The 13464-nt window shown below is 38.7% G+C and overlaps 1 protein-coding gene across 1 annotated transcript in view; it reads right to left on the bottom strand.

The window, feature by feature from the left end:
* Positions 1 to 2762: 2762 nt before the first annotated feature.
* Positions 2763 to 13464, bottom strand: part of LOC306979068 (corticotropin-releasing factor receptor 1-like) — a 68110-nt gene continuing 57408 nt past the window's right edge. Inside the window, exons 10-14 of the mRNA XM_079577878.1 lie at positions 12652 to 12724; positions 8276 to 8361; positions 7885 to 8020; positions 7013 to 7054; positions 2763 to 4625 (exon numbers count right to left, since the gene is read on the bottom strand). Of these exons, the coding sequence (XP_079434004.1) occupies positions 4485 to 4625; positions 7013 to 7054; positions 7885 to 8020; positions 8276 to 8361; positions 12652 to 12724 (478 nt within the window). The 3' untranslated portion in view covers positions 2763 to 4484. The remainder of the gene's footprint in view (positions 4626 to 7012; positions 7055 to 7884; positions 8021 to 8275; positions 8362 to 12651; positions 12725 to 13464) is intronic.

Raw genomic sequence — 13464 nt, 5'->3', positions numbered from 1 at the left:
GCCATATAGTGGGGTAGGCAGGTCTACAAAACTCCCTGTGGGTAGGCCTATAGGCTAATGTTGAATATAAGCAAACATTCACAGAGAAGGACATTGAGAACTATATTAAAGATTTTGGAATGTAGGCTATGTTATGAAAAAGTTCACTCACATTTATATTGTTTAACAAGAAAGTCATATTGCTATGACACAATAGAAATACAATGTTCCCACTGAATTAAAACCACAAGAAAGAAGTGGGAAAATAAGCTTTGCGCAGCATGCTTAACAATAAAAGCATAAAAAAGTTAACATTTAAGATGACCCAATATTAGTAATTGTTTTCATTGGGCTACACTATTAAACACTACTCACATGGATGGCTTTCCGTGTAGTTGATTGATGTTCAGACATGTGAGTCGCCTTGATCATATTGAAATTAAATACCCCTGGCCATGGAAAAAATGCTCATTGCTTTAGATGGTTAAAGTGATTTTAATTGTAACTGCATCCCTTTGCTTTATGCACAATTTGGCTACAGCATTTCCAAGAATCTTAATCTAGCCTTTCCATATGGCTTGGCTTTTTGCATTTATTTAATAGTGGTGTATTGTAAAGTAGCCTGCAGTTTCTAATTTCAAGAAATGAGTAGGTGAAATTCTAATAGATAAACTAATTTTCATGTCTTCTGTTCATTTGTTGACCAAACTTTGCCAAACCCACTGAATGCAGTTGTATTGAAGGATCACTAGATGGCGCTAAGACATCACACTTGTTGCAAACAGTTAAATGAAAGAACCTCATTTGTACAGTAATCTAGTCACTATCCTCACAGTCTAGTTATGTCACTATGCTTTCCACCCTTTACAGCAGCCAGAGGAATAATGTATTGCTTCTATAATTGAGTCTATTCATCTTTCAACTTTTTATCCGATCGTTCTGCCACATGGGGAGTATCATTAGTTTTACATTTTTCCTACTGAAAGCTTCCTTGTACTCTCTGAAGGCATGTTTTATGTATTCCCCTGATGATTCACTCATGACTGTATGAGACAATTTTATTCTTGATTGATTGAAAAGTCACTTTCTCCTTGCCTGAAGGATGCGAGGTTGTCTTTTCCACACCATAGGAGGTCTATGGAAGCCAGACAGAAATACAGTATGTAGGCTATGTAATGCTTTTAGTATTATTTAAGTATTATTGTATGTATTACTCACAGAATACATACAGAATATCACTCTACACTTGTACATATAGGATAGTCAGTTGAAGGCATAGATAAAATAGCCTAGTAACATCAATGTGCATGCATTTCACTCACAGTGCTGTATATAGGTGTATTCGGGGGCTGAGTGAGTGATTGGTGGTGGTCGGTACGGCTGGCGGCACAGATTTGCAGCCTTTCGTCCATCAGTCCATCAGCCCATCAGTTGTTGTAACTGGCCACCACTGTGTGTTGAGAGAATGATGTGGTCCCTTGTGAAAAAAATGCTAAATTACCCTTCCTCATTTGTACAAGAAGAGTTTAAATTGTTTTTGTTTGGGTTTTTCTTGTTAATATTGGATTTCTCGCAGTCGATTTGATTTTTGAAATTAAAACTAATGAGCTAAAGATTTTTTTTAAACATAATTTTTTAATGATTTTGAGGTCGAAGCCGAAGGTTGAAACTCTCAGCACAGGGTCATCTTTATTTTACTTTCCAATTGTATTACTGTATAAGTGGCTTAAATAGTGGCCTCAGTACTTTAGAGAAACTCTCATCAATCATGTCACTAATTGCTATAGCCAACATGACCATGGGAGAGTGTTATTTAACACCTTGGATCAACCTAAATAATGAGATTCTGCAGTAATGATGAAGCTGACTCTCCTGCTGCTGGAGCCTGATTTTTCAAGCTAATGTTGTCAAATAAGGCTAATAATTAACTCAGGGCTGCACCAAAGGCGTTGTAAAAGCTTCTGCTCATTCACATGCCATTTAACAATTTGTTAAATTTTGCCTCAAGCCTTTTAAATACGCTCTTGTCGTCATGCTGTCACACTCGACACTTGCGATTTCTAATTTTGAAAAGCCAGGGTTGGTGTGACATCACAAATTATGAAATGAAAAAGTCTATTTCTGTTGCTCTTGGTCATAACAGAAAATGGTGCATGTTTACTTGAGCAGAAAGAAATGGACTGAAAGCCAAAGTCAGGATACACTCTCCTCAGAGACGCACACACAAAGCTTAAAAGGATCACACGATGCTCAAAATGTATTTCTTGTTTGCTTTGTCTCAGGGGAAGCCACAGACAAATGGCAGTGATCCTGGTGCAAGCCTTAAAGTGTAGTACCCAGTAACTGCAGCGCGACATGTATCTGTGTATTTTTATAGCCTAATGTTTCTCTGATAAAAGCATTGTATAAATAAACCAGAATTTACTTCTAAGCCATTTGATAAATTTTTAATTCAGTCAAACACAAATATTCTCTCTTGACGTTTCAAGTATGAAAATAACAATATTGTAAAATAAATAACAATAAATAATATTGTGTTTTACATGATGAATTTGATTGACCATCACACACAGTACGTACCACTGAAGAAATCATCCATAATTTCTTTTGCTGACCCTTTTTACTGTGTTGGAATGACACATGGAGGCGTACACTTTCTACACATGCTGCTTATTCCTGCTGTTTACTAAAAAGTGACATTTTGAACAATTTCTTTACAATTTAAAAGTGCATAACAACAATATTATTTTCCATTCGTAACACAACACAACCTTTTTTTCCCCCCAATGTACTGTAAAAGGCAGCTACACTGACGGCTTGGTATTCAGCATTACATTGTACAGTGGCTGGTGATTAAAAACGTCAACTGTAACTCCCACATCACTGAAGATGATAGCTGTAGCTTTAAAGGGAAAAACAATGAGGTCAATATACAATAGCTAAAGTTGATGAAGACGCACAGCAGCGGGGCACGGTGCGGTCGTAGGAATGTGGTCAGTGACTGGAGGATGTGCCCCATTGATTTACAGTGAGTGGCTCAACCATGTGACACCTGGACTTTTTTTTTTAATTAACCACCTGGATGATTGAGAATTGACACTTTTTTAGTCGTCGTGTTTGGTTTTTGATACTGGTGAATACTTCTGTTTTACCACGGCTCCAGTATTTATATGTATTTACAACACACTTACAATGGGTTCAGACAGTTTTCAGACCACTTTGAATTATTCCGATTTTATTCTATAACACAGTGTAGCTCTATAATGATGGTTTTGATGGTTTTGATATAAAAGCATTTAAATGTCATGCTTACATAAATATTAAGACCCTCTACTACAGGGTCTGAGTCATAACCGTGCTGTTCCTGAGCACTCATAAAAGCGTCGGTCTGTGGTAAATTCCATTCACAGGCCGTGATATAGAAATGTAAAGCCTCTATGGAAACCGTAGTGTAGATTACTGTCTTTTAGGATTAATATATATTAACAACATTTTTGTGTAACATAATAACATTGGAATAGATAGAGGAGTATGAATACTTCCAGAACCCACTGTAAAACAATCACATCTACAATCTGAAATATCAAGTATCAAGCTTCAAGAAACCAGCAACTTGTAGAGTGAAAAGCGACCACTACAAAGATCAGTTTACATTGCACCATATCAAGTGTGCAGCAGTAGTACATCTCTGATTGAATGGAAGAGTTTTATTACAAATATATATATTTGGAAGTAAACTCCCAAAGAGGCAGTCTGTGAGAAACAAAGGAGCATGTAAAGTGCAAGTGTTAAATTACTGCAAATAAAACCATGTTGTGCTTCATAGAAAAGACTTGTCGTTGATTGCAGTGTAGTAAAAACAAAAACAAAAAACTCTTCCATTTGAATATAAGGAATGTATTTTGATTTTTTTGTGTGTTCTGGAATTAATCAATAGCATGTACAAAGCAGAAAGGAGAGCGGAAAATACCACAACACTAAAGGGGACAAACACACTGACTTGACATTTGTTGAAAACATTAAAAAACAGAAACTAAACAATGAGAGATCGTTTCAATAGCTTCATTGTCCCAGCAGCAGAATGTCATTTGAATCAGGTGTCCACCGGGCCCGAGTCCAGTGCAGTGCGGTCCAGCGGCACAAGCTCTGGTTCTCCAATAAAGTGAGGTGTCAACGGAGTTATTAAAATTGAGTGGATTTTGAATACATAATGTGGAGTGATGTACATTCACACCAGATGAATGCAACCCAAACATGTCTTGGTCGCCTCTTGCGTTTGATCAAATCTGCAGTGTCCTTCGCAGTTGTCCCCACCCGTTCTATCCGCTAAGCCTGTGTAATGTCTCTCCTGAGGTTTTAGGATACTGCGGTAGCCTCTTTTCTTTGCTCCCTGGCCTCGTCCCAACTCAGAAAGTCTTTTAGTGTACTCCACAAAACTGATGACGCTGACAAGCCTGAGGTTTCACTCCAAAAGTGCGTCCCGGGACAAAGCCTGGTCTCCTGTTTCATAGCGAGGTGGACTGCTTGATGCTGTGGAAGCTGACCCGTGAAGGTGACGTGGGGATGGACATGGCCTGGGTCATCCTGGCTCGGATCGAGTGCTGCTCCTGCCACCGGTGGAAGCGCTTCCTCACAGCTGAGCGCACCTGTCAAAAAACAAGAAGTATTGAGAAAACCGGATCATAGAGGAGGTGAATACATTGTGTTATGCAAAGACACAATAGTATTTTTTTATCTACACAGAATTCATTTCATTTTTTATTTATTGCTGTCATGTCATTTACTTTTATTTGTCTTTTTGTCATGAATAGCTTTACATGCTTACATGAATGAAAAGGAGCACAAAGAAGACAAAGCTTATAATAGGTGCCCCTTTCTCCAAACACAATGAAATAAAATATAAAAGATGGTCTGTTGCGCCATTTGCGATATGACTTTGAGCCACACAGGAGATACTGTACGTCCAATTACACAATGGAGATCATTTGCTTCACTCAAACTTGGCTTTAAATACTGTTTAAGCTTTGCCCGTTAGCCTGTTTGCTTCTTCTTCGTGATTCCATTAGTGTGTATTGGTGACTCCGACCCGGAGGCAGGAAAGTTGCAATTGTGGTTTTCTAGCCAGAGACACCAGAGGGAGATGAAAGGCCCCCCAATAATCCCATTAACACTTGTATTACCCCCAGAGGGACTACGAAAAGGATTTATTAAGGTAAACAAGTTACTTAGTTCTTTTTTAAACAATAGAAAATATAACTTTTTTTCCTCCTTTATTTTGTTAAATAAATCGCTACTTGCAACGTGGGGAAAAATAAATCCTAATTAACTGCCACAGCTTCAGACAATCAACAACATATGCTCCAAGAACATTGTAAGACAAACCATATTTCCACTGCCATAGCCACAAATTGGATTTTCGAACAACATGAAATGGAAAATTAAAAAGTTTACTGCTAGACTGTGTGCCTTTGATAACATAATTGTAGTGATAATGAATTGGAGACGTGATGAGGCTTTGAACCACTTTGACAGAGGACTGCGTCTCATTGGAAGTGAACCAAGGCTTCACTCTAAACCTTCTGCTTTATGAGATGGATCCAGCTGTGAACTCGAGCATAAGTGCTGATATGTATAAAACTGTACGGCATTCTCCTCGTAAATTATGTTCATTATAACGTTCTCATGCCTGACAGCGTTTTTTTTAATATTTTGCACACTGAATGCTGAAACTATGCGTTGGCATCTGCTCTAAACACAATAATTTCACATCTATTGTCTTGTTGTCTGGAATGTGACCATGGTTACACCTTTTGCGACAGCCTTATTCTTTTACCGCTCGGCTCCTCTCAGCCCCGAAACAAAAACACTAAATCAATAGCCTCCGTGCACGACACATGCTGGTTAAGCCCCTCGCTGGAGCTTTAACATGGTCCATGATGAGCTATTCATCCATCATAAAGCACAGGACACTGAAGCTGAGCAAAGGGCACTACTCAGAAGAAACCATAGCTCGTTGCTACCGAGGGAATGATGAATGTAACCCAAGTGGCAAATATGTGGCTCAGCAAGGGGACAAGCATGCAGTGGATATGCTGATACAATGCAACAGATCTCCTCAGTCTGTATCTACGGTAATTGGGTGCTATGTTTGACAGATTTTATGCTAAATGTAAAAAAAACAACACATTCAAATCTGCAATATACAACCTGCTGATTATGTTAATGCATTTCTAACCTGGTCAACAACACAACATGGTGCATATGATTAACCTTTTGCTATTTGCTATACATTGAATAGGTGAACATTGACAGGCTCTGACAGTACGTGCATGTTAAATATTTGTCTAGTGCTCAAACCACTGAACATTGGTCCAATAGGGGAGTCCAATCTTTGTCCTCCATGAGCCACTTTTACAAAATACAAATGTCAGAGAGCCACTTAATGCTTTGTGGAAACAGTTCGCCAAAACACAAATATGGATCAATATAAATGATTGTTCTAACTACGTCACTATTATGGAGATAGACCATAGAAATGTGATTAGATAACAATGAGTCAAAACATATCAATTTAAGGATGTAATAAATCCATGTTGAAAGTTGAAGAATTTTCCCATTCCATTAAAAAGCCTTGCACCATTTTTACAGGCAAAATAAAAATTTACTGCCCTTAAACCTTAATAGTATAATACATCGAGCTGTTTACACGGCCATTGTAAAATTTCATTGCTTTTTAATAGGATTTCTGCTTGTTATCCAATTAGCCCCTACAATGTCACTTAGCGTAAGAAGTGATGTCATTTATGTCACACTATGTCAACCCCGACGACTAATTGCACCTAAATATAAATGCTTCACGTTTCATAACTCGGCTCCCTGCACCAGAGCACAGCGGAGGCCACAAAAAGGAGAGTGGAAACGCCTTAAGCCCCGCAATATAAAAAAAGAACAGGAAAAAAAACAAAAAAAAACACTGACGGCGGCGGGAGAAGTGAAATGTGCGATCAATACGGGAGGATGTGAATCTGCTTACCTCACTATTTAGGAAGCAGTAAAATACTGACACAAAGAAGCCCTGTGTGAGAGAAACAAAAGACAAAACGTGATCAAATTTGTAGCGTTATAACGTCAACACAGTTTAAAACACACACACACAGTCTTATTGTTGGTATTTTGCAAACATTCATTCAGGTTTGGGCAACACATTGTTCATTTTAAAGCAGTACTAAGTAACTCATGCCCCGAGAGGCCATAAGCGCCACTGCAGGTGTCATAGCGTTACGTTTTTTTTCCTCATTAATTGTCCGTGAGAGTAAATACTACACAGACAGAAAAAACAAAGGGAGAGAGGGATATTGTACATCCAATTACACAATGGAAATACTTTTTTTCACTCAAACTTGGCTGTAAATATTGTTTAAGTGGCGCTAGCCCGCAGTTAGCTTTGCCTATTAGCCTGTTAGCTTCTTCTTCTTGATTCCATTAGGGTGTATTGGGGCCTCCGGGTCGGGTCAGGGAAAGTTGCAAGTGTGGTTTTCTTGCCAGAGACACCAGGGGGAGATGAAAGACCCCCCAGTCATCCCATCAACACTTGTATAACCCCCAGAGGGACTACGAGAAGGATTTATTATGGTAAACAAGTTACATAGTACTGCTTTAATTGTTCATTTCTTAGAGCTAAACCAACACATTTCTGTTTATTAGAGTGATTACCTGTATTAGTTGATTATAAAATGCAATTAATACATGCAACATCATTTTCAATATTAATTTAATTTTACATAACACATGAGAAAATCCTCTTTTTGTTTTATTTCATAACTATTAACATATTGTGTGAGCAAAGGCAACCCACTAGAAACCTGATTCCACTCAGGCCGTGTTATATTTGTCCTTGCGACTCACCTGAAAGGACTCCAAAAACGAGTTGAAATAAATGAATACGATTTGCGAGATCTCGTCCTCCCCCGGATTGACGAAGAACAGCATATAGGTGATTCCCAGGAGAGGCAGCAGCACCAGCGTAGCCTTCACCGCTTTCCTGCAACAAAGCAGAGCAGACATGACAGCCGGAGCCTTCCCGTCTTTGGACGCCACAGACTTTTAGATGTGGGAAATAGTATCACACTACTACTACTCTGTCGAAAACCCCTGTGCAGCAAAAGCCTCGCCACCCATCCCCGATCAAGTGGAGAACATGAATTATTTACCGAGAACAAAAAGGAAAATCCTCAAGAGTTTTGTCTTTTGAAGATTTTTTGGGCTGTGACTGAGACAGCGACTGAGACGTGCTTACCTGTATTGTATCGTCTCTGAAGTGGTGGAGGCCCGCAGTTTGGTCATAAGGATCCGCACAATATTGAACAGGAAAATAAAATTGATCTAGGGTGAGAGGAAAACACAGAAAACGTACTTATAGACAATGTACTACACAGCATATAACATATAACAGAGAAGGCTTGCAATACAAAGCACTAAAAATGAAGTAATCCCATGTATTTCAGAGCATGTTTGCTGAGGTCTTAAATACAGGATTAGGAGGTTTTATACATAATAAAACCTTGGTAAATGGTCCTTGAGAATAAATCCTAATAGAGACTCCTATTTTGTCGTCTGTGGTCTTTGTGATTTGCTGATTGCAGCCATTAAAATTGCACATTCAATCCAGCTGCAATTCATTGTGCAATCCCAAATTGTACTAGTAATAGCCAAATACATTTTCACTGTTGTACAAAAATGATTACATGACGAGCCACACTGTTACTAAGCCACACTGTTACTAATGATTCAGTGTCTCGTGTCTCTGCTCCAAAATGCACTCGGCCATTAAGACTTCCATTATAAAACATTTTGAGCCCACAGCAGGTCACCTATTATTCTTTCAGTAGCTATTGTTCAAACAAGGATGACTGTGCCCATATTTGAGTGTGCGGGTTAAAAATGAAAGATAGCAGCATGTATTTTTCAATGTGTTCTACTTTTGTTTTAAGAGAGAGAATAGAATACTTGCAACCTCTTACCCCCCACCTGAACCCAACGCATTTTCTCCTGTTCAGCTTTACCCACATCTAAAAGCTTCTCGACTGGAGAGCAACAGTGCAATGCCTCATTTGAAAGCTAAGACTTACGAAAGTGATCATAACTTTGTGTCTTTTTGAAGCGTTTTTGCTGTGTTTTCATCTCTTTTTTTGTCTCTTTTTTTGTCATGTTTTTGTTGATTCTTGTTGTTTTTTCATTGCTTTTATTTGCTGCTTTTTTGTTTTTATGCCATGTTTTTGTCACTTTTTGATGCGTTTTCATCCTCGTTTTCGTTGCTATTTTGATGCTTTTTTTCTTTTACACTTTAAGATTTGGAAAAACTGGAGAAAATAGGCTTGGTTCAGGCTTAGGACAAGAGGTTATCACATGGCCACACATTTGCAGAAAAAGAGACTTTAAGGACATTTTTTCCACTGAAGGTCTTTTTCCGCTCTGCAGATTACAAGCTCATGTGCATTTCTTTTGCCAGCCTTAAGTCGAGATAAATGTACAGTACATAAAAAAAGCGACTATAAAGGTATCTAGCAATGCACCAAATCAATGAATAGGCTACAACAAGAAGATCATTCAAAAGCCGTATGCAGTTCCATAACTCTTAAAAAGATATGCACGCTATCAAAGGCATTTCATAAGCCTGACTAATCTCATGTTTCTGAATGAATGGCAATGGAAAGACACATTCTCCACGTTGTGATGACATAAAAAGAGTAGCCCATGCAACAAGTGTGAATGACGTAACACGGGAGAAAAATAGCCGAGGGAATAGTTTCCGAGGCCCAGTGACCTGACCTACACAGAACAGGGGGCGCACATGTGGACTACTGGTCTTACTGCATTAGTTCTGCCTGTGTGTTTGGGGAGCTCTAACAACATCCTGTATATGTTTGTTATCGCGGCAAGTCCTAACAATGTTGACAAGTGAGTGGTGGTGGTGGTGGTGGGGAGGGGGGGTTTGGGCACCCCCCAAACAAGAGACAGGACAAATATGCTACTGACCTGGCAATGATCCCATGGGATAAATAAAGGGTCTAGACCGGTGCTTCTCAAACTATTTACGGTGCCGTCTCAGAAAGTAATTGGATTAAAGTATTATCGTTATTGAACTAAAATTAACTTGGAAAGAAACCAGGAGTGTAAAATTGTGGCCAAATAACAGCTAAACTGTATCTGAACCGGAGCTAATATCCATGAAAATAAAGGACACCAGGTCTAAACGATATAAAATTGCATTAGCAGAAGCTGAAACGCAAACCTGAACAAGGATTAGGTCAAGATTGCCGTACTGTTGTTGTGTCCTTGATCAAAGCGCATAAGCCACTTTGCCTCTGTGTACACTGTTGTGAGTAAATGGGTGTTTCCTTTGTGTCTCCACTGCGGTTAGTGCTCTCGCCTCACATAAGGTCCCGGGTCTGATCCCGAACTGGGTGGATTTTGTATGTTCTCCCTGTGTCACCACTAAAATATGCATAATAGGTACTCCTCTGGGGCCAGGACTAAAATCTCAGTGGAATTGTGCTGGTAAAATAAAGATTAAAAAAAGGGGTAACAACCTTTAATAGTAAGAACAAGTGGCATAGGGAGCAATAGGCTGCGTTCACAAGACGTCACAAAATTCTAAAGAGCCCGTAGTTTAAAATTGAGGTGGAGCAGCTGAAAATTCCGTGATGGTAACTATGATTTCAGATTTCTTTGTCTTTTTTGTGGTTAATATCTCATTCATTACTGGGAAAATCCATATGAAAAAAAAAACTGTCTCAAAGGTCATTGTCTGCTCTGTCAGCACGTATAAACTAATGTCTAATTATTTCCTCTGAGAGGCATCCAACATCCTGTTAGTATCTGGAGCACTTACAAGCTTTATATTTAAACATGTATGTGATGTTCATCTTTGTATAATGTGTTATGTTTGACTAGTTTCTCAGAATTGCAAGACAAATTTACCTGCGGGTACAAATAAAGTAACCAAACCCAACCTAATCTAACCTAAAGTGGACATAACATTCAAAAACATGAGCCTGGGGTTGTCCAGTAGCATAAAATAATACAAATAATATGTCGGGTTTCTAAATCCAATCATTTGTCAATTTTAGTTTGGGAGATTATTATATTATTATTATTATTATTATTATTATTATTATTATTATTATTATTATAACAGCATCACATTCTAAAACATGAACCCCACCTATTAAGTGGAACATGGAGGGAAGGACTTGAGAATCGAACGGTTTAAAAATCTAAAGGCCTCCATGGGGCCAGCAACTAAACCAGGAATACGACGACTGACAACGAGCCACAATGAAACTAAAAAGAACAATCCAGCATCACTGATACCTGTACCGCATTTTGAGAACCACTGCTCGGGGAACATAAAGCAGCGCAGTTTAAAAGCCGTATTGAAGACGGCCAATGTAGAACAAAACAGGAGGGACAGAAACATTAAGTGCCACTTGAAGAGATTACTTTCCCGCTAAAAAGCAAAGATAAAAAGAAAATGCCGTTCTTCACCGTGGAAAGGAAGGTCATTCTTCTAGTGCAGAGCCAGCAGCCACAAGAGTCAAAAACTCAAAAGAAAAATAGCAGGCGTCAGGTGAGTGGCGGAGTAAGTATGGGGGTGAGCTTTGCACTGTCCAGCATGAAAGGGGGATGTCTAAGTTTTTCCTTTTTTCTCATCACAAAGAGCACTGGCTAACATCCAGACTACAAAGAGCAAGACTCAGTAACATGGCCGGTGCACTCCCGGTATGCCCTTAAGATATTAAATCAAGGCTCTGACTTTGTAGTATGAAATATTGCTCAATGTTAATGGAGAAGCAAACCAGCTCGATATGCTATAATAACCTCTTAGTGGTGCTAATGCTGTTGAGTTATAGCTGGATGACAACGACACTGGATTAAAGTGGCACAATGTGATCATTAGCACTTCAATAAGGAAAATCCTGACACAAGAGTCTATAAATGTTTGGACAGGGAAGAGCATGTCATTACAGTTTTTTGAGGCAATAATGCAGGGTGGTGTATTTGCTGTAACTGTGAAAAAGCTTTCAAAGACCCCAGGGGAACAATAAACTTAAAATATAATCAACTTCAAAACAGGTCACTTAAGGTACTGCACTGCCCATTTATAAACTATTATAAAATTGTGTGTTTCTTACAGTTTATAGTGTAGTGCCTCATGAAAAAGGTATTAAAAAAATCCACCTTTAGGGTATAAATAAATGGCCAAGTGTACATTTTTAATGGGGCCAAACACGATAGAACATGCGCTGTGTGTGCGGCTTCCAAATTAATTATTTGAGTTTTTACGCGCCCGCAGAGTATGAACTTGCTCCGTAAGGTGTTCATTCATCTTTTCTAACTAAAAGAATGTCAAGTTCAAACATTTCACACCTGCTGCTGCTATAACTTCTGCAGCAGTGAGTGTGTAACAGCAGCTGCAAAAGTACTCCAAGATGTTCAAGGTAAAATATAAGAGGTTTTATCGTCTTATCTTCTCAGCTGAATCTACACTACAGCCAGTTCATACTGAGTCTTGAAACAAATGTAAATAAAAATGCTGGTTAATACATTTGAGTCAGAGTTTTAATCAAATACAGACCATAGGGGTTACTTAATAAGATGAAATGTCCTTACCACCAGCACGAGGATCATCGGCCCCTGGTAGATGTAGTCTGTGTAGACGCCAGCACGTTTACCAAACCAGCACCTGAAATGTCAAAGGATTCTCTCATAACTATCTGCAATAAAGTGGGGATTATGTTGCTGTCAATCATCTCTCTTCATAATAAAGAACTCCCCTATATGTTTGATAAGGGTTGGAGAGCTTGTCTTGAAGCCAAAGACTAACATGCAATATCAACGGAATAAAAATAAATAACTAAATGAAATCAAAATTATAGAGAAGACGATTATTAGACGCACTATTTTAAACTGGATATTCATCACATTAACATGAGCCTTTAGCTTCAAGACAAACCTGCCGACCTTTATAAACTCAGCTGTCTCCTCTGATCAGTGATGCTCAAACAGTATAGCTTCAAGACACACTTTTTAACAATCATGACGATCCGTGACCTAAACATAAATATGGATTTGAACTATTTGCAGTTTGTTAATTATATCAGAAAACAGTATTTCCTCTGCTGATTCAAGCATCGAGGATAAGGCACTATCAACAGTCTTTGTGTGTGTTAAAATGGTTAAAACCCACTGAAAATGGCCCTGTGACCTATTTTGGGTCCTGCCCCATCATTTGAGAACCAGACTTACAGCATACTCATATACTAGAGAAAAAGTATTGCTGTTTTATATGTAGTTTTATGGATTTGTGAACGGAACAGGCCATTGTTTTTCCATAATGAGATATGTTCTTTCCTGAGCTTAGACAAGTTGATGCGCACCTGTCTGGTCTTTTTGCGTGCCCTCTGTCACGCAAAAAGACCAAAG

The sequence above is a fragment of the Gobius niger genome, assembly GCF_951799975.1.
Source record: "Gobius niger genome assembly, chromosome: 19".
NCBI lineage: Eukaryota > Metazoa > Chordata > Actinopteri > Gobiiformes > Gobiidae > Gobius > Gobius niger.
This window is presented reverse-complemented; position numbering and strand designations above follow the sequence as displayed.